General features: G+C 41.0%; 1 protein-coding gene across 1 annotated transcript in view; it reads left to right on the top strand.

The window, feature by feature from the left end:
• The window catches only part of PAPPA2 (pappalysin 2), a 289,210-nt gene that overhangs the window by 206,782 nt on the left and 61,795 nt on the right, over positions 1-20,633 (top strand). Inside the window, exons 14-16 of the mRNA XM_030823938.1 lie at positions 59-230; positions 4,010-4,187; positions 5,370-5,583. Of these exons, the coding sequence (XP_030679798.1) occupies positions 59-230; positions 4,010-4,187; positions 5,370-5,583 (564 nt within the window). The remainder of the gene's footprint in view (positions 1-58; positions 231-4,009; positions 4,188-5,369; positions 5,584-20,633) is intronic.

Below are 20,633 nucleotides of genomic sequence, written 5' to 3'. Positions count from 1 at the left end.
TGCTGCTCCTTATTGGTTCTCAACCAGTCCTAAGATGCTTCTATTTCTCTCATCCCAGCTGTTTCCATCGGCCCTGTGGGAAGCAGGACAGCTGTCCGTCATTGCTGCTTGATCACGCTGATGTGGTGAACTGTACCTCTATAGGCCCAGGTCTCATGAAGTGTGCTATCACTTGTCAAAGGGGATTTGCCCTTCAGGCCAGCAGTGGGCAGTACATCAGGCCTATGCAGGTGAGTTGAAAGATCACGATCACCAGGACCAAGTTCCTGGGAAGGGGAGGTATTCACACTCTTCTCTCTGGCTCCACAGGGAAAGAGCAGATGTTTTTAAGCCATTTGAAAGGAAAACATGGGGGCTCTAACAAGCAGAGAGAAGGATGGCTTAATAGAAATGCGAGGTATATAAAAGCATGTACAGTGCTGATTAGGTGGGTTGGTGGGCAGTAAATGGGAATGCTTATTCTGTTCTTCTCCCTTGTTTGTCTTTCTGTCAGAAATTATTTTCCCTCCTTTTGCCTTTAAAATGAGAATGCCAAAGTTCAGACTTGTCTGTAATTTTCAGGAAAGACTGGTTGTAATCAGCATGTCTGTGGTTCACAATGTCCACCCCACAACAACCCTCCAACAAAAAGACTGAAGAAATAGAACCCGATTTTCTCCCCAGAAGCGTTAAAGCTGTTACTGAGGCAGAGATTCTGTCATGATTCTAACCCTGGCCAAATTTTCCAAGTTTCTACAATCCCCATTTCAAATTTCTACAGCACCATTTTCAGAATTTCAAGATGGTTTGGAGGTAGTAGAATATGTAGATTAACAGGATGACTCAGGAGACAGATCGGAATTAAATTTTGGCTCCACTGTATATAAGATGTGTAACTTTGGATTAAAAAATAAATAAAAGAAATTAGTCTCTTTAAGCTTGTTTTCACATTTTTAAAATGATTGGAACAGAGTACTTATCTGATTGAGTTATTATGATGGCTGGAAATAATTTAAATGCTTTTAGCAAAATGATAGGTACATAGCACTCTAACTGTTAAGTTGTCAGTATTATGAGCATGATCATGTATTCTCAACTAAGAATTCTGTTTTCCATCTTTCCTTTAGAGAGTCTTCAATTCCCTACAGAGAAATTTTAAACATAAAATCAGCCATTAGAAAACATGACCATATTATAAGATAGAAAAAGGATGCTCCAGGGAAGAGATGATGGTTCTCGAAGAAAAAAAAACAGAAAGATGTGGTCTCATAAGGAAAGAGTGGACACACAACTGTTAGCTAGACATCAGTGATTTGCAAGAGTCGATTTTTTTTTAATTTTTTGCCAATTGATTGCTTAACAGGTTGGGAACCTGTGGGAGAATTTCACTTGCTTAGAGATGTCAGGATTTAAAGGTATACATTCTGGCTTCAGCTGGCTTAGGTTCTGCCTAGAGGGAAACAGCTTTAATATACGTTGAGGCACCAACTTCTTGGTCTGTGAAGCTTTAGTCAGGAAGGCAGAGCCCTTATTACCTGTTCTTTACCCATCTCAACTCAGGCAAAGGAATGTCCACTCCAGAAAAGAAATAAAAAGAATGGAAAAAAATGCAGGGACTGAATCCACTCATGTGATAGGTGAAGAAGGGGAGAGAAGAAAAGACAACATGTGTAATGCATTAAAATTAGAAGCAAATTCAAAACAAAATGGACAGTAACTAACAGAGACAGGAGAAGCACCAGGCAATAGATGCAGATTTTGAGAGGCATTCTTTTTTTTTGAGACAGAGTCTCGCTCTGTCGCCCAGGCTGGAGTGCAGTGGCACGATCTCAGCTCACTGCAACCTCCTAACCTCCACCTCCCGGGTTCAAGCGATTCTCTTGCCTCAGCCTCCTGAGTAGCTGGGACTACAGGTGCGTGCCACCACACCCAGCTAATTTTTGTATTTTTAGTAGAGATGGGATTTACCATGTTAGCCAGAATGGTCTCCATCTGCTGACCTCATGATCCGGCCGCCTTGCCCTCCCCAAGTGCTGGGATTACAGGTGTGAGCCACTGCCCCCGGCCTTGAGAGGCATTCTTTAAGTGATAGTGGCTCGTTGTAGTTAGAGCCAGATTTGCAGGCTGTGTTAAGCATGTGAGGGGCATCATCTGGGCTGGGAGAAGGGTGGGAGCTCACCCTTTGCCAACCACATGGCACAGTCAGCAACAGCGCTCTCCAGCTGACCAAACGTGTTGTCACCTCAGGCTGGCCCCATGAAGAAAATTATAGAATCCCTGGTCGTGATCACAAGACAGTGGGGATATTTGCTTTTTGTTGACACAAGAACGAAACTAAACAGAAAAATGTGTCTAGCTTTGAATTGGGTCCTTCTGGCAAGCAACGGAGAAACACTGGGAAGCGGGAAGGAGCAGCTAGCCAGGAGTTGGTGTCAGGGGTGACAGATGCCTTCAGCAGTCATTTTACCTGTGGCTTTGGTGCCACTGTGATTTCCTGGCAGGATGGCTGGCTCAGCCATAGGAACTCCCCTTTCTATCTTTGACCTTTGATAATCCAGTAGCTAGAATGTTGGCTGCACGTTTTTCAAACAAGACATAAGCTTCTAGGTCTCCAGGTCCTGGCTTGTTACATTACCCCCACCCTAGACACCTTCTTCTCCCACCTCCCCCTGTACTGCTGGGAAGTCCTGATCATTTTTCAAAGGCCAATCCTATATTACCTATTCTGTGGAACTTCTCCTACATGCTTTCCTCCCTAGCCGAGGATGGCAGTTCCTCCTCCAGCTCCTGTTGTACCCTCACACAAGAGCATGCATTATACAGTATGGCTTTATTGTTGCATATTTGTGTTTTCTTTCTTCTTGATCCCAGTTTTCTACTTCCGTTTTATGGTTTTCAGTCTTTATATGGCATTCTTTCCAACCATTACAGAAGGGGATAGGATACAACAAACAAAAATGTAGCTCTAACATTTCCTTCTTTACTTTCTTTTCTGCCTTCCTCCCTGCTTTTCTCCTTTCTATTCTTCCTCCTTCACATGTTTTTGAACTGTTGTTTCAACATGTGATTTGCTTGCCTGGTCGATTTTTAGTTCCCGGAGGGTATTTTGTTTAGGACAGGACCTGGCCCTTTTAGGTGCTCAATAAATATCTCTTCATTGAATTAGTAGCAGTGTGCTCTAGGGCTGCCCTACTGAAATGACAGGCCCTAGGAAATGGCTGGAATCTCTCACATGTAACCACAAGGTTTGGAAGATGTCTTGTATACATTAACTCTCAGCACCATTCTCAGTGGAGGTAATTATTTTCAGTAGCATTATCAGTTGGCTTATTAATAAGAGTGCCAGCAGAAGACAGATGACATACTCAAAAGCGGGCAATTTGAGAGAATTTAATCAAGAGACCACTCATAAATGTGCAGGCAGGATACAGGAAAATCACAAGAAGATGGTGCAGTATCCCAGGTGAAAGGGCTCAGTCATCACCCCTAGGCCTGAAAGGTTTACCTTAGGAGAGCAGAATCACAGGAAAAAGGAGCAGAAACTGTGTAGAGCAAGCTTCCAGAAGATGCAGCCAATCTGCAGCGACCCTTGGGAGAGAGTGGAGAGAATCAGCACCCTGTTCTCCCTCTTCTGCTCTCCCTCTCCAGGCTCCTGACACTGTGTGCTGGATCTGAATGCAAGTACAAGTCAGAGGCATCACTGGAGTCAGTTTCCCTGGCCCAGAGCAGAGTGGAGAAGGGTAGAGAACAGGTCTGGAGGAGCAACTGGAAAGCAGACAACAGAGCTGGCCTGGAGGAGTCTTGGCATGTCATGATTCTCTGACACTCGCAGGCCTCTTTTATCAGCATCATACTGAGTGTTGTAAGAATGTATATTAAAACAATGAGGCCTGAAGAGGGAGAAAGGCAAAATAATTTGTCCCGTTTTAAATGTTTAGACAGATAATCACCAAGACTCTTCTAAAGCCTGGAAACTACTCTGATAAGCCTTTTAATGTGACTTTGACAGAAGCAATTTATCTGTTTCTAGAAGGAAATTCTGCTCACATGTTCTTCTGGGCACTGGGACCAGAATGTGAGCTGCCTTCCCGTGGACTGCGGTGTTCCTGACCCGTCTTTGGTGAACTATGCAAACTTCTCCTGCTCAGAGGGAACCAACTTTCTGAAACGCTGCTCAATCTCTTGTGTCCCACCAGCCAAGCTGCAAGGTATTGTTTGGTCAACCAGGAACTGTATGCAAGTTCTCTTCCGTCCCTTGCTCTTGAGAGTACTTTGGGACTCTTTTCATTATCCCAACACCTTTCCCATTTGCTCCACTTTGTCACCATCTTCTGATAACTCCAGAAAAGTCCCAAAGGGCAACACCACTCGTTGTCCCCAACTACTTGAAAGGATGCACTGGCTCAGGTTCTAATGAATGAAGGAATCTTAGACTTTCCTCTATTTTTATTTGACGGTGTGTACCACAGAGGCAAACCTACTAGAATGGTTGTCCTGATAATATTCATAATCAAGATACACTTTATTATGCACATTTTAAAATTTAATATTTACAAGCATCCTTTGAGTAATGTGTGAATTTGTCCCTGGCCTTAGTGCTGGTTAGAGATGAAGATGGAGTGGAGCCTGCTCTAGCTGATGGCTTCTCAGACTTTGGTGTGCCTAACAATGACTCAGGAGGCTTGCTATAATTGCAGATTCCTGAACCTTTCTCCAACAGATTCTTGCTTAGTGAGTCTGGGGTGAGATAATGATGTTATGGTGAGTAGTCCATGGATTGCATTTGGAGAAAGCATGAATTGTACTAAGGCATATGGTGTAGTGTTTAAATACAGAACTCTGCATCCAAACTGCCTCTGTTCAAACCCTGATTCTGCCACTTACTAGTTCGGGCAAGTTACCGATCCCCAATTTCCTCATCTGCATAATAGGGGATAATAATAGGATCTATTTCATAGGGTTGTTTGAGGTTTGAAGTTTGCACAAGTTAATACGTGTAAAATGCTTAGAACAGTGCCTGCCATATAATAAGCACTATAAAAGTGTCATCTATTATTATTTTAATGCTTTCCATTATAACGTCACTGCTATATTTTTATTATTTGTAGTTAGGAAAAGAAGTAATGATTTAGTTGGTAGCCCTTCTTTCGTTTGGGTCAAGAAAGATTTATCTGACCTCTGTTTTATCTAAGAGCATCACACTGGATGCTCTGTAAGTAAAAAGATGTAGGACAAACATTTGACATGGGATTTTTGAGATGCTACTCAAGAAAGAATAATGTGATATTTGACAGACAGCAGTAAGTTGAGACGTTTTTATTTCGTCTGCTATGATTATCTTTCTGGGCTCTCTGTTCTGAGCAGCTTGTGCTTCTCTTTCCTGGAGTCAGGACTGAGCCCATGGCTGACATGTCTTGAAGATGGTCTCTGGTCTCTCCCTGAAGTCTACTGCAAGTTGGAGTGTGATGCTCCCCCTGTTATTCTGAATGCCAACTTGCTCCTGCCTCACTGCCTCCAGGACAACCACGACGTGGGCACCATCTGCAAATATGAATGCAAACCAGGGTACTATGTGGCAGAAAGTGCGGACGGTAAAGTCAGGAAGTAAGTTGAATGTTCCTGGTCTTTGGAGTTCTACCTACCTCGCTGCTTGTTATGTTTTTCTGTATAATCTCTCTTTACCTGCAGGGCTATATTCTCCAGTCATGACAGGCAAGCGACCTGCTGTGCTTTCTGTAAATATATTCTCTCCCATAGAAGATCCCACAGTCTCATTTGGGTACTTTTTAAAATAATTTCTGCCCTAATGATCGCTTTCCTTGAAAGTAAGAGTTAGCAGCGTCCCAGGTGTTATATGTGTCACCTGAATCCAACTCTGTGCTGGCATATACTCATCAGTCCAGTTTACAATTGCAGGCCTGGCCTGGTCCCCAGTGCAGACACTTATGAGCTGTGGATATTGGGAAGGTTCCTTTCTCTGCCTCAATTTTCTTTCTGTAAAAAGGGGATGATGATAAAAAATATCCACCAGTTAGAGCTGATGTAGAAACTAAATGAATTATATGAATAAAACATAAAATTCAGTAAATTTATTTTAAAAATATAAAACTCAACTCATTTTGGCTATTAATGTTGTTATTATATCTTTCTCCTTTCTCCTTCCTGAATTTTACATATGTGTACTCCTGGACCCATGGCGAGAAACACTTTTCTTCCAATGTCGTGGGGGATCTGAAAGAACAAAAGCTTTATAATGTAATTTAAGAGGAAAGGCTTCCAAGAGAGTCATCTTGGGGTTCAAATCCTCATCTCCCCTTTATGAGCTGAGTAACCTCGGCAAGTTACTTAACTCTTTGGGTCTTGGTCTCCTTCCTTCCTTCTAGGTCTCCTTCTTATCCTTTTAAGTTTAGAATAATGCTTGCATCTGTGTTGAGTTGAAGGATAATTCAACCTTCAACTCAATATCCAACTCAAAGTTAACTCAATATCCAGCCCAGTGCCTGGCTTGTGCCAATTACTCAATAAATGGTTTCAGAAAAAGAAACTTTTTCCAAGTGAACAAAAAGCTTTCAGGAAAAGAAACTTTCTGAGTGAACAAAAAGCTTTCAGGAAAAGAAACTCACTGCATTTAGGAAATAGTAGCTATTCTTTCTCTACCATAAATTAGGTAGCTAAAGGAGAAAACCAAATCTGTTTCTTACCTGACACTTAGTTCAAAGCCTGTTGATATGTATTCTTCCAAGATTTTGTTTTTGAACTAACAAAATCCTAGCCATGGTATTACCAGTGGTGCCAGGGCATACAATCTTTGCTTGTAAGCTAGGATGGTCTAAAGGGACAGAAAAAAAAAAATCAGGAAACTATCTGACTCACATTTACCCTTTCTCTAGTTGATCTCTCAACCATGTTAACATTTGGCCATTAGAGCAATGGCCTCTCCCAGGGCCTTCCACTTTAGAAAAGGCCCAGGCTCATATGTGGGAGGGGAAGACCAAGCCCATACCCTGCCCTTTCCACCAGAGGGAAGGGCCAGGCTGATTAGAACATAAACAATACTGATGAAAAATTCATAGGAGGCAACACTCCCTGGTTCAGTGGGCTCTAGCAGGTGTAGTAAACAGTTTTTGACAACCAAGAGCACATTTGCATGTGATTTTCATAGCATCTAGAGGCATGCATTGATAGGCAGTGAGTACCCAGGTAATCTTCAAGTAAAAATGTTACTACAATTACCCTGAAGGCTGCTGCTTTCTTGCTTTTTTTCTCGCTAGTCTTGCCTCTTTTTTTACACACCAGCAGCCACCTCAGATACCTGCAGAATAGTGCCATGAAGAATAAATGACCAGAGGGCCAGAGAAATGTCTCAGGACCAGGAGGAATTAAAGACAGCAAGATCATCACCAGTCTTCTGGGGCATGTCTCAGCTTTATGTTGGGAAAAAATGAGGCCTCCTCCCAGAACTCTGGGTGGAGTTCTGTGTTTGAGGGGCATTTGTGGGCACAGCTTTTCTGACTGAGAAAGTGGATGCCTGCATCACAATGTCAGCATCAGTTTGGGCTTAAACGTAGACATTCACAAGCACCATTCTGAGGAAAGATTAAATCATTTACCGCGTTATGTAAGCTGATTAAATCTTAGTTTACACCTGTTTACATAGCAGGTGGCGGATTGGTAATCAGAAGTTTGCAAGTCTGGCATAAATCACTGCCACTTGTTGCTCATGTTTTCTCAGTGAACTATGTCAGCCTGGTTCCTTGCATGTGGAAAAAGCCCAGCATTGTTCAAATGAGGCCCTCAACTTCTTTCTAGGATATGCAAGCACAAAGAGAGGAAATTGAGAAAAGCAGAAGGGAAATCAATCCAGAGAGAATGGGCACATGCTAATTTTATGCTACTGTACAGTGTAGTAAAACAAACAAACAAAAATTGTGGTATATTTGCAACTTGCTTGGCATGACCCTGAGCAAAATACTCAACATCCATGTGTCTCAGTTTTTGCATCTATAATATGGGAAGTAGTAACTATTTCTATCCAACAATGTTGTTTTGAGGCTGAATGTCAGTTAATGTTGTGAAAGCATTTTACAAACTTTGAAGTTCAATACATATGCTATATTACTATTTGTTCATCTTTTTTTAAAGGAAGAAAACAATTACTAAAATATCAGCCAAATACATTCCCTTCCTGCTTCTTCTCAAGTCCATTGTTTCAAGACAAAAGAATGATAAGTGCTGGATTTGACTTCCTTTGATATCCCTATTCCAGCTTTGTCTCATTCTACCCAGGAATGGCACCGATGGCATATTCATCCCCTGCATGCTCTATGCCAGTCTGTGGGTTAGGAATAAAGGCAGATACATAAATAAGACCTGGGCTGTCTAACCTCAAAAATGGAGTCAGGATCTTTGTTATAGCGTTGTTGGCCACACCTTCCTTCTTGAAACTCTTCTTCCTTGATTCTCTTCCATCTTGCTCCCTAGTTGATGCTCCTTCTTCCTGTCTGTCCACCCTTGATTTCGTTTTCTAGCTTTTTTTCCTCTGCCCATTTCTTTGAAGTTGATGTTTCTTTGAGTTCTCTTTTCCAACTTGTCAGGCATGATGCTCATTCACCCTGTAGCCTCAGTTACCATCTGCATGCTGATGATTCCTAAATTCATACCTGCCACTATAGTATCTTCCCTTAAGGGCCATAAGGCCCATAAGACCAACTGCCTATGGATATTGCCACTTGGATATCGTGTCTACATCTCAAACTCTTAACTATGCAAAACAGAGCCTATTATAATTCCTTTCAAATATGCATATCTTTCTGTGTTCCGTGAAGCTGGTTGAACTGGGTGCCTGCATATCACCTGAGACTCTTCAGCACCCTTTACCTTCTCTCAAATCAGTTATCAACTCTGAGTGTCATTATCTTACTGACTCAGATATGCTCGTTTCTCTCCATCCCTGCTGCCAAGTCTCTGTAATAGACTATTAACATTTTTCACCTCTGAACTCATCTTTCTGTCTCCAGTCTTTTTCCCTTCAACATATTCACCACTTTGCGGCAAAAATGGCCTTCAAAAAACCCAAATCCAATTATGTTATTTCCCCACATGAAAATGAATGACTAGCCTACCTGCCACTTTATTTAAGGGGAAAAGTTGAATATTAAGATAGTTTCAGTGTCTGCACAATCTAGCAGGGCCTTGCTTACTCCTCCAGCCTCATTGCTCACTATCGTCCCTGGCAGACCCTTCAGCTCTTACGCAACCTTCTTAGCATAGGCTCTAATACTACTGGACTTCTTTTATATCTTCATGGAAGCCATGGCAGTCAAGGCCTTCAGACATGGAATTCCTTCTTCCCAGAGCTCTCCCTGACAGTGACCTTTTGCTTGACTAACTCCTACTCTCTTATTTTTAGTGCAGGTGTGATGTTGTCCAGGAAGTCTACCAGGTCTCCCCAGACTGTAGGGCTCCTCTCATAGGCTGCCATTGTACACCAAACTTCTCTGATGATGTCACTTATCTCACTGATTACAAATGATCTGGTTACTCATCTATATTCACGAATAGACCATGAATATTTTGCTTAGCATCATGTGCCCAGTGACCAGTTATTTACTGGTAGGTATTCAATACTTTCTAAATGGGTAAAAGCATTGCATTTATAAGCAAACTTATGATAGAATTTTGATGTTAAAGTTGATGCTAAAAATACTGAAGGAAAGGAGAGGTTTTTCTTATGCAGTGGTAGAGATCCCCGTTTCAAATGCTTTAGAGTGAATGAGAACTTTAAACATATATATGTAATATTTTTTTCTAGCAATTATCTCAACAACACAGAAGGAAAGGTCATTCTTCAAAGACAGTTTCAATTTTATTTATTCAACAGACATTTATGCCTGATTAGTACCACTCTATGCAAGTTAATGGTAACAGAAAAAGGATAACCTCTCAACAAGCTCACCAGAACAATGCTTCTCATACTTGGCTGCTCATGAGAATCACCCAGGGAGATTTAAAAAATTCTAAAGTCCAGGTCACACCCCAAACCAATTACATCAGAATCTCTGGAGGTGGGGCCCAGACATCAGTATTTCCAAAGCTCCCCAAGTCGCTGCCATGTACAGCCAATGTCAAGAAGCACTGGTCTAGTCAAACTTTTGTTCCCGTTAGATTAACATCAGTTATGAAATTTTGACTTTCCTGAAAGATCCAGAATAAGATTTTTCTCTTTTTAAAATTTTTGTAGCAACACTTTTGCATGGTAGATTTTAACACGTCTCTTTGAGACTTTTTTATTTTTGAGGATAATAGAGAAAATGTAAGCAGAATTGTAACTCCAAGGAGGTTGTAAAGTATATGTAGTTTCAGGAGTTCTTTCCTCCTCACATTGTATAATAGACACAAACTCTCCTTTAAAGCCCTTTCTTTTTTCTCCCATGCAATTTACTTCCACATACGCATCATCATTAATCACTCCTTTACTGTTTCATTAACCTGATTTCCTGAGAAGCTAAAGTAAGTGTGTTTGACTTATATTTTATCAATAAGACCATATTATATTCTCCCTTATCTTTCACTTCCATGGTTGCCTTTTTCTCATTATGTGTTATCTTTATGTGTGAAGGTTAGGTTAACGTCATTAGAGCCCATAATTAATTTAACTTCTAAATGATTCAAACCTTCCAACTTTAGTTAGACAATCTCTGTTTCTGTAAGTCACTTGTCAAGATGGCATCTGTGGGGTGCTATAGTGTCAGCTCTTCTTGTGGGTAATTGTAAACATCCATCCTTTCTGAGGGTTGCCCACAGCATCAACTTTTCCAAAGTACGTAAATCTGTTCAAGTTCTATAAACACAAATGAAGGTCAAGGCTGAAATTAATAGGCCTCACATTGTGACTATTTATTGTTTAACAAATGTTTGGTTGGTGAATGCCTTTAGTGGAGCCTTGTCTGACCTAAATTGGGGGAGAGCCTGAGATGGGCTGGAGCTGGGCGTGTGTATTTGACCCATTTCCACACACACAGAAAGACTGGTGTGGCAGAGTGTTAAAAAGCTTAAAGGCTGGGCTCTGTTCTGTTGGGTATTGAGGATGACTATGGTGATGATGATTTGTCACTATGTGCTATATATGCTAAGTATTTTGTACACAATACCCCATAATTTCTCATAACAGTAATACATTTTATCCTTAACAAAATAATAGTATAGTAAAATACATTATTATATAATAGTATACAATTTGATATAGTAATTATAATATTTTAGTATATTATTATTATCCCCTATTATAGATAAGGAAACTGAGACTCAGTGTGGTTAAGTAGCCTGCCCGTGATCACTCAGCCAATAAATGGTAAAATTAGGATGAAAATCATTCTGCCTCCAAAAACTGTGCTATTGGCTAAAAAGGCTTTTGGTTTCAGCAAATCACTGCATTTCTCTCAGCCCTTTCCTGCATTTGTAAAATAAAGGGAAATAATTGAGTGATTCCTAGCTCCAAATGTTTCTATTTTATTTTCTATCTCAACAGAACCAATGAGAAGAGCCAACACTTTGGTAAAACATCATTGCGAGAAGTGGTAGATACATAACAATTTATTACCATCAGAAAAAAAGCAGTGATATATTAAAACAAAAATGCTGCCCAGACATGGACTTAGTAGACAGTATTTAGGGCACTGTTAGAGTAATACTTGGAGAACCTTTGGTCCGCATGAACAGCCAAGGTTTTGTTCTCTCCTTCTTGATGGGTTTTGGTCCATTGTTTTCCATTCACATCCAAGGAGACTGGGTCTAGTTCTCCCTTGAAGACAGAATATTGGGAAAACTGTTTTAGAATTTCTAGAATTAAGTTTTAGAATTAAACACATCCCTAAAACTTCTAAAGAGGTAATTTAGTCAAATGGCTAAGAAGGGTTTTCTTAGTCCAAGATTTATCTCCTCATTTACTGGTTAATTATACAGGCTCTGGCATTATTGAGATCTAAATCTGAATCTCAGCTCCACTATTTATTAGCTTTTTGACCTTGAGCAAGTTACTGATCTGTACTGAATATCACTATTCTAATTTACAGGATAGAAATAATAGGTGTACTTACAGGTTTTTGTAAGGAATAAATGAGATAATAGATGGAAAGAACTGAGCAAAATTTTTGGTCACATTAAGCTTCAGTTCATCAACACTGCTGCTGTTTATCATCATCACCATCATCATTGTCATTATCATTAGCATCATCATCATCACCATAATAATTTCTACTAGGTTAATGGCTCTTACAAAATAACTGTTGCTCTTTGGGCTATCCTTCTGGTGCAATAGGGAAATTTCTTCTTTAACAAGGAGTATACTCAGCTACATTTTTATCACTGGCCATTGTCTCCCATCTGTGGTTGGTTCCTATGCTAAAAACAAAACAAAACAAAACAAATTAAAAAAAAAAAAAACAGCACAGAGTCCAGGAAGACTGGAATTGGCATTCGAGGTTAGAGGTACAGGTCTTCGATTACCAGCGGAAAAAGTGCATTTCCCTTGCCTATAAAAGAAAACACACACCAAAATATAAACTTTATTAAATTTTTTAAAAATGTACTATTCTCCCCCAATTAGTACACTCTCTGTCTGCTTTATATCATCCTGCTGACAACTCAAGAAGTGACCAAGTACTACAGTGGCTTCAAATAGATCAAGGAAAATAGGGGAAAGAGGGGGAAAAAGAAACAAAATAATCAGCAAGATAGATCTGGTCATAATTTTAAAAATTAGGATGAGCAAATAAAGTCAGGCTGGTCTGGAAGGAGAAGGGCAAGGGCATCTCCTGGAGACATTACCCAGATTTTTAGGTTCTTGATCTTTTTGAACCGTAGCTTGAAACTCTGGAAGATTCAAACTGACTTTATGCTATCCTAGGAAGGGAAAGAAAGACTTGGTTAACAAACGGAAAATGTGCAGCTAAGGCAAGCTAAAACTCATTAAGTATCCTGAATTCATAGCTTTTAAAAAATTATAAAAGTAATCCACCTAATTGTTAAGCTCTGTGTCATAGTGGTGTGCCTATACATCGATGAATAGGTGCTAAACCTATACACTTATATACACATGTTCTATCTATGATTGCTCACATTAATCTCTATGTACACTCATGTATCTGTGAGAAATAGAAATTTGTTTTCTTTCCAATAAGACCTTGCCTGGCTTTATAATTAGTGTTTATAGTAAATACCTTCAAAATTTATCCTTGAAATCCTCAGATATCTTGCCATTGTAGGATAATGTGAGCTTTAGGCTAATTTATTAAAGCCTCTTTTGGCTTCACAGTGATTGAATCTCTGCCCCAAGCCTTAGCCATTCACATACACACCTGGGTGCAGGCCAGATCTTGACTGCGGGCTTCAAGGAGCCTGGTGACTGGCATCCATGCTCTCATTTCAAACTCAGCCCTTGTTGAATTCATAAATTTCCCCATTAACTTCAACCCCAAACTAGAGAGCATCATATTGTAAAACTTTCTGTTTTATATTGACTGCTAATGTCTATTAATCAGAGTAAATTTTTAAAAACTTGAGTAAGAGCTTAATTGTTATATATAAACCAGTAGGACTTTATTCAACCCATAACTTCACCCCCTGCTGCTCTTTCTGGTCTTAGTTTGTCCTACTCCTCCTGTGTCTCTGGCTCACCCTTTCTTCAGCCCATTGAGTGAACATTTTGGTTGTGGTTTTGCTTTTGCTCTCTAGTGATGGGGTCAGGCCAGGCCAAACTGATTCATAAACTGTCTCCTGAGGGATTCTGGGTGGGACAGAAATATGAAGAATTAGGTAGGGTGGAGAAAATGAGCAGAATGTTAACATTCCATACTCATCACACACACACACACACACCACACACACCACACACACACACAGAGAGAGGAGAGAGAGAGAGAGGAGTGTGGCTGAGCAGACCTTCTGATTATCAGGGATAGCTAGTAATTTCCGCTGCTTGTTGATCGTGGTCATGTGCCATTCATTGTACTGCGTGCTTTAAATATACTACCTCACATAATCTACTCATGACCCTGTGAAGAATGTTTGACTATCCCTATTTTCCAGCTAGGAAAGCTGAGAATAATAGAGGTTACGTGATTTTTTTAAAGTTAGAGATTTATTAAGCACCAAGGCTAGAGCTCTAACGCCTGCCTGATTCCAAAGGACCTGCTTTCAGCCACTCTGCCACATGTTCTTCCTGATGGGAATCTCCCAGGTGCAGCCACTAAAGGCCTGCTGAAGCCACCGTGACTTCTGATTCTCCCTTTTCAGTCAGGGCAAGGAAAATGCTAATCAGCTCTTTTTCTTCCAGCCCACATCAAGGGATGTAATGTCAGGAGTATGGCCAATGCAGGATCCACCTGTGTATATTCCAGGTCCTTAGGTATACCACAACTTTTTGGGAGGTTCTGATAACACATTAGCAGACTAGGGTCTTATCATCGCTGTGGCTTCCAGATAAGGGACAATGCAAATAACTTTGCTTTCTCAAGGAGCAACAGTGACCTGCAGTGGTTAAGTTAATTCCCAGGTGAGGGTGTGAGTGTGTATATATACCTGTGAGCACTTTCAGTCATGCCTGTCTGTGAGTCAGACTGATCAGGAACAGAAATATAACAATACGTGGAGGAATTCTTGTGCTGAAAACTTTGTGAAGATGACAAAAGGAGTCCTTACAAATGAGATCACCTGCCCCTTGAAGTTGAGCGTATACAGTGTGTTGCTCTTTTCTGCCAGAATTTTGTTCCAGTGGGCTTCCCTCAGGCTCTTCCCCTGCCCTGACTCTCTCCAACAATAGGTAGAAAAGAGAGGGAGAGAAGGAGAGGTGGAAGGGATATGCGTATTTCCTCCATTTCTCCATTTACAGTTTTGGCTAAGACTATTGAAAATCTCTGGGTTCTCACCTGTACTGTTCCCTCTGCCTGGCATATCCTCCTCTGCTTCTCTACCTGGTGAACCCACTCAAAGGCTTCCTTTGCTGATATTCTTCATGTCTGCAGGCAGTGTTGGTGGCTCTCTTAGGTCAGTATTCCAACCCTATTATAATATTTATATTTGTTTTTTACAACCGCAAGAGCTAATATAATAAATAGGCATATTCTCGGTGCTCAATAACTATTTGTTGAATGAATGTATAAATGGACAAGTAATTGAATGGTTAAAGAAAGAGGTTCCTATTAAATATTTTCATGTTTCAAGTCCAGTTCACCCCTGAATTTTGGTGTAATTTCCAGTTTCTCAACCATGCACTGATGAGAATTGATATTTGGACTTTGTGAAATAATGCTAATAGCTATTGTATACATTTGGGTCTAAATCACATGAAATGGAGAAACCTCAGGTTGTTTTTAGTTTGGGGTGTAACCTGGGCATATTTAGCAGAAAAATCTGTTGGCTGCATGGAGAATGGAAGAAACTCATGAAAAGAGATGAAGTGGGAGCTGTTGAACTTGATGTGAGAGAGACTAGGAAAGGAGATGTAGATGATTAAGACGACAGCAATGGAAAATGGAGAAGGGGCCCCAAACTTGGGTTTAGGTGTTCAGACCTAGGAACCAGGCATTATTGTACCTGCCAATCTGGAGACATAAGATTTAGGAGAAGAAAGTCCAAAGATAAAAGTAAGGGGCGGAACATGGAAGTAAAATGGTCTACACACTTTTAGGAGTTAGCAAGTGGCTCATTTTTTCAGAGAGGCTCTATTTTACATGTGAGAAGAGCTTTGTAAGGGGCTTTTTTTTTTTTTGTCAGAGAAGAAGGCCAAATCCAATATGTCTTGGCGGATAGTCCTGCTGATGCTATTTCTTATCTTGTAGAAAGGGCTAGAATAGGACATCAGGAGACCTGGCATTAGAGAGTGCACAATAACTATGATGGCCTGTAAACTTACCATGTCTGAAGTCTGCTTGTTCCCTATTTAGGATATTGGCTTGGGAAACCAGGCCTGCAATTTGTTAGAGGAAAACTGGCATGGAGTTTGGAAGTGCTGATGGTTCTGTTTGGGGCTAAGTAGAGAACCATGTCTTTAAAATGGTCTAGATCACTGTTTCTCAGTCTTTAATATGCATAGGAATTATTCGGGGGTCTTTTTAAAATGCACATTCTTGTTGACTCAGTCTGAAGTGGATCCTGAGATTTATTCTAACAAGCTCCCTGGTGATTCTAATATTGCTGCTCTAGGTAGCACACTGTGTGTAGTAAGAGGCTAAACTGTATTCAGAGTGAAAAAGCTTTCTAACTTCAGTTCAAAAATGGACCATGTATCAGACAAAACAGCTAATTAATGCTTTAGTTTTCTAATTCATGTAATGGAAATCATGCAATTGCCTCTTTCCCTTGCATCTTTTTTTTAGGGATATTCTAAATGATAGGATTTGGGGATCCTCAGCACAAATGCACTAAGTGAGGAGAGGTAATTTATCCATAGCTCCGTTGGTAGAAACGTGAGTGCTTCCATTTTATAATATAGGCATTTGGCATGAGACTCATCATAGTGCACATCCCTGCTCTGCCATCAACCAATTAGATAACCCCAGGCAAGTTATTTTATGTTTCTAAATCTTACTTCATCTATAAAATAAACATTTATACATTCATTGAACCAATATTTATTGACAGCTATTATGTACCAGGCATTGTGCTGCATACTGGGAATATCATAGCAAATAATGCTTTGCCCTCACCGAACTCTTTTCCATGGTGGGAGCTGATGATAAGCAAGTAAAACCAATACACAAAATAAGGTCAGGGTACGCATCCAATGAAAGGAAAAAAGATGGTTTGATTAAAAAAGAAAAAGTTAGAGGGGCAAAATAAGGATGCTCTGGGGTGGTGAGAATTATGCTTAGATAGGAAGAAAGAGAAGGAGCCAGTCAGGAGAAGATAAAAAAAAGAAAAACATCATGACTTGAGAGAATGGGAAGGTCATGGGTTGTGCTTGGGATTCTAAGTCCAGTGTTGGTGAAGTGCATTAAGGAAGGTGAATGTGGCATTGAATAAGGTTGGAGAAAATGGAGCCGGAACACACGGGACCTCGTAGGCTAAAGACAGAAGTTTGGATTTCATTTTTCATCCTAACAGAAGCAATTAAAATGTTGTACACAGGGAAGTTTATTTTTTTGAAAGTTTCCTCTGACTGGTGTTTGCTGACTGGCTGGGAAGGGATCCGAAGGAGAAGTGGGGTGTCCAGTTAGGAGGTGAGAGATGGTGGCTTGTGTTAATGTTTGTGGTAATGCTGAAGTATAGAGACAATTTTCAGAAATACCTGGGAGGTAAAGCAGGACTTGTTGACGGGTTAGAAGAAAGCAGATGGGATGACCAAAAAGGTAAGATTGAGAGGAAGAATAGAATCAGTGATGGCTTTTAAGTTCCAAGCTTGAGCAACAGGGCAGATGATGGTATCATTTATGGAGCTGGGGATGGTTGAGGAGGCTAATATCTGGAGTGAGGGAATCAAGAACTTAAACAATAATAGTCCCTATCACACAGAGTGGGTCTGAGGACAAAATAGTATAGATGTATATTTTCCTATACAATAGTTAGCACTTAAGTGCTCTACTTGTTATTGTTTTTCTATTGTTGTTATTATTCTTGAGGGAGTACCCACTGGAGACACCAGGTCCCCTTGATCAGCAAAGACATGATAATTCTCTGGGACTCAACAAATCGTACTTTTATTTTCTCCAGTGGAAAATAAATGTTACTCTTGAAAACCCTACAATGGTGATAGAAGGATGGGGTGGACTATGTGTGCCTCAAGCGACATCAATCAAACTTTCAGCCAAGTTTTGATTACAAGATCTTTATTTCTGGCAATGATGTAAGAAGCAGAAAGAGCACAGCTGGGTTTTCAGCATTAGGTGGATACCATAAGTTCTGGAAATTGGGAAAAGCACCTTCTAACTTGGAAATTGTGCTGATTTGTCTGGAGAAGTTAGAGGGAAAATAAATACAAACCTTCCCCTAACCCCAACTCCTCATGATACCATTTACAGCATAAGGAAGAAATCACAGAGCAAGAACGCTCAACTAACAACCCTAGCCAAAAGACTGGATGCTTAGCAAAGACCAAATGGGACAGTTACAGGGCTGTGAGGTGGATGATCTTGCTCTCTTGTTTCTACACCCTACTAGCATGAGAAGGTAGCATGAATTTTAGTAGTTTACCAACCTGTGTGCGCGTAAAAACTTCTGGCAAGTTTAAAGATACAGAGTCTTGGGCCACTCTCAGGAGGTTTAATGCAGTAAGCCTAGCAATCTAGATTTTTTAAGTGGCTTCTACATAATTCTGATGGGATTGGTCTACACATGTAAGTTGGAAATCTTTGATCTCATGATCAGAATGTTATATTATGATTTGAAAACTTTGAAATCTATGAATTGCTGTGCGAATATTGGGTAAATCACTTCATAGTTACTAATGTGATTTCCTGCCTACAAATGAGATGTTTTAGCTGATAGACAGCAAGTAGAATGTTTTACGTGGAGGGTACTTGGCATGGGCTATCAAAGATGTTTTGGAACCTCTGTCCTGGTAAGGGCCTGTTTGTCTAGTATCCAATGCTGTCATTCTTCCAAATGCAATCTATTCACTTCATGATTTCAAGGAGTCGTTTGGTTCCTGATGCATAAGCCATACACAAAGGATCATTGTGAATAAACCAGTTTTTTCATTAACGATTTTAAAGGTGTCAAAGGTCACCCTCAACATCACCAAACTAGAAGCAATGCAGAGGCACTGGGGATCAGTCCATCCATTGCTGTGTCTCAGTCAGTTTGAGCTGCCATAACAGAACACCATAGATGGGTGGCTTAAACAACACACATTTGTTTCTCACAGGTCGGGATCTTGAGAAGTCCGAGGTGCTGGCAGATCCCTTATCTGGTGAGGGTACCTTCCTAGCTTGCAGATGATTCTTTTTTTTTTCCTTAGACAGAATCTTGCTCTGTCTATGAGGCTGGAGTGTGGTGGTGTGATCTTGGCTCACTGCAACCTCCGCCTCCCGGGTTCAAGGGATTCTTCTGCCTCAGCCTCCCAAATAGCTGGGACTACAGGGGCTTGCCGCCACACTCGGCTAATTTTTGTATTTTTAGTAGAGATGGGGGTTTCACCATATTGGCCAGGCTGGTCTTGAACTCCTGACCTCGTGATCCACACACCTCAGCCTCCCAAAGTGCTGGGATTACAGGCATGAGCCACTGTGCCCAGCCAGATGATTGTCTGTTTTCTGTGTCCTCACATGGCAGAGCACAGAGAGGGCAAGCTCTTATGTGTTTTCTCATGAGGGCATTGGGAGGACTCCACCCTTGTGACTTAATTACCTTCCAAAGACCCTACTCCCTAAAATACCATCACATTGGGAGTTAGGATTTTACCATATGAGTTTGTGAGGGCCACAAACAGCGCTAGGTAACAAAAACATGAGCAGGATGGGTGGCAAGATTTAGGCTTCAGTCTTCTTCAAGGGCCCTATGGGGAAACCAAATTTCTTGGGACTAGGAAGAATCCAGAACACTCTAAATTCCTGGCACAATCCAATCAGCTCATAGCACTGAAGTGCCAAGTTCCATACCAGGAATTCTCAAGGCTTGCGCCACAAGCTGGGATCCATGACATGAACATCAGGCAAAATGAGACAGCCCTCACTATTGGGCCCTGAGATACCTAACCTATCAAATGCTTTGCTAGAAGGCTGAGGGTGAGGCTTACAGACGTTGGTTGTCTGATGTAGAGAGATGCGGAAGTCCTGGAAGGCCCATGGAGAGATGGCAGTGCAAAGCTGTCTCCTGTACAAGGGAGATCAAACCATAAGGAAAAAGAATCTTTGAGGCTGAGAGGGGCAAAGGAACCCCTGCAGAAAGAAAACAGAATTTCCTAGGGAATTGGGACTCTCTGCCAACCTCTCCCAACTCCTGCCTGCAGTGCCTCCTCTCCAGTCCAGGTCCAGTGTAACTGTGCTATTCTCTTGCTGCTTTCTAGCCATCCCCCTCCTTGTGTTGCTGGTGGTTTGCAGCGCAGGGCATGTCGCGTTGTCTGGGTGCCACGATGGAAGGCTACATTCTTCTTCCCCATCCAAGTTTGATCTGTCTACTCTCACCCCTGAGGTTATTAAACTGGCAAGGAAATATATGAAATCGGCATTCTTGAATGGCTCTTTAACTCTGGGCAAGGAAAGGGAAGACTATTTCCATGGTTGAAGTATTCCAACCAATTCAGAGAAAAATGCCACATGAGGTCAAAATATGATCGTCCTGGCCAAGCAAGGGTTTTCCTTTATAACCATGCTGACATGCAAGGTTTTTACAGCCGTGCCTCTCCCCTGCTGTCAGTGGTATTGCCTGCTTTCTCCAGCTGGGGGATGTCAGTTCAGCAGAGGTAGGGGAAGGATTTCATCTGTGGGAGGTGGTAGAAAGAAGAGAATCCCTGGGAGGATATAAACTCTGCAGTGTGAAGGAGGAGTAAAATATCCATTCTAGGAGAGGGACAAAAAGGAGCCTCGTTAGAGTAAAAAAGAGCTGCAAACCCTTAATTGAAAATAGATTTGGAGAGGCATTTTTAAATGTCATCTTTCTGGAGGGAAAGAAGCAACTTACTAAGTAGTACATTTCATTTGTATAAAGTTTAAAACCAGGCA

Source organism: Nomascus leucogenys, chromosome 12 (assembly GCF_006542625.1).
Source record: "Nomascus leucogenys isolate Asia chromosome 12, Asia_NLE_v1, whole genome shotgun sequence".
Lineage (NCBI taxonomy): Eukaryota > Metazoa > Chordata > Mammalia > Primates > Hylobatidae > Nomascus > Nomascus leucogenys.
This window is presented reverse-complemented; position numbering and strand designations above follow the sequence as displayed.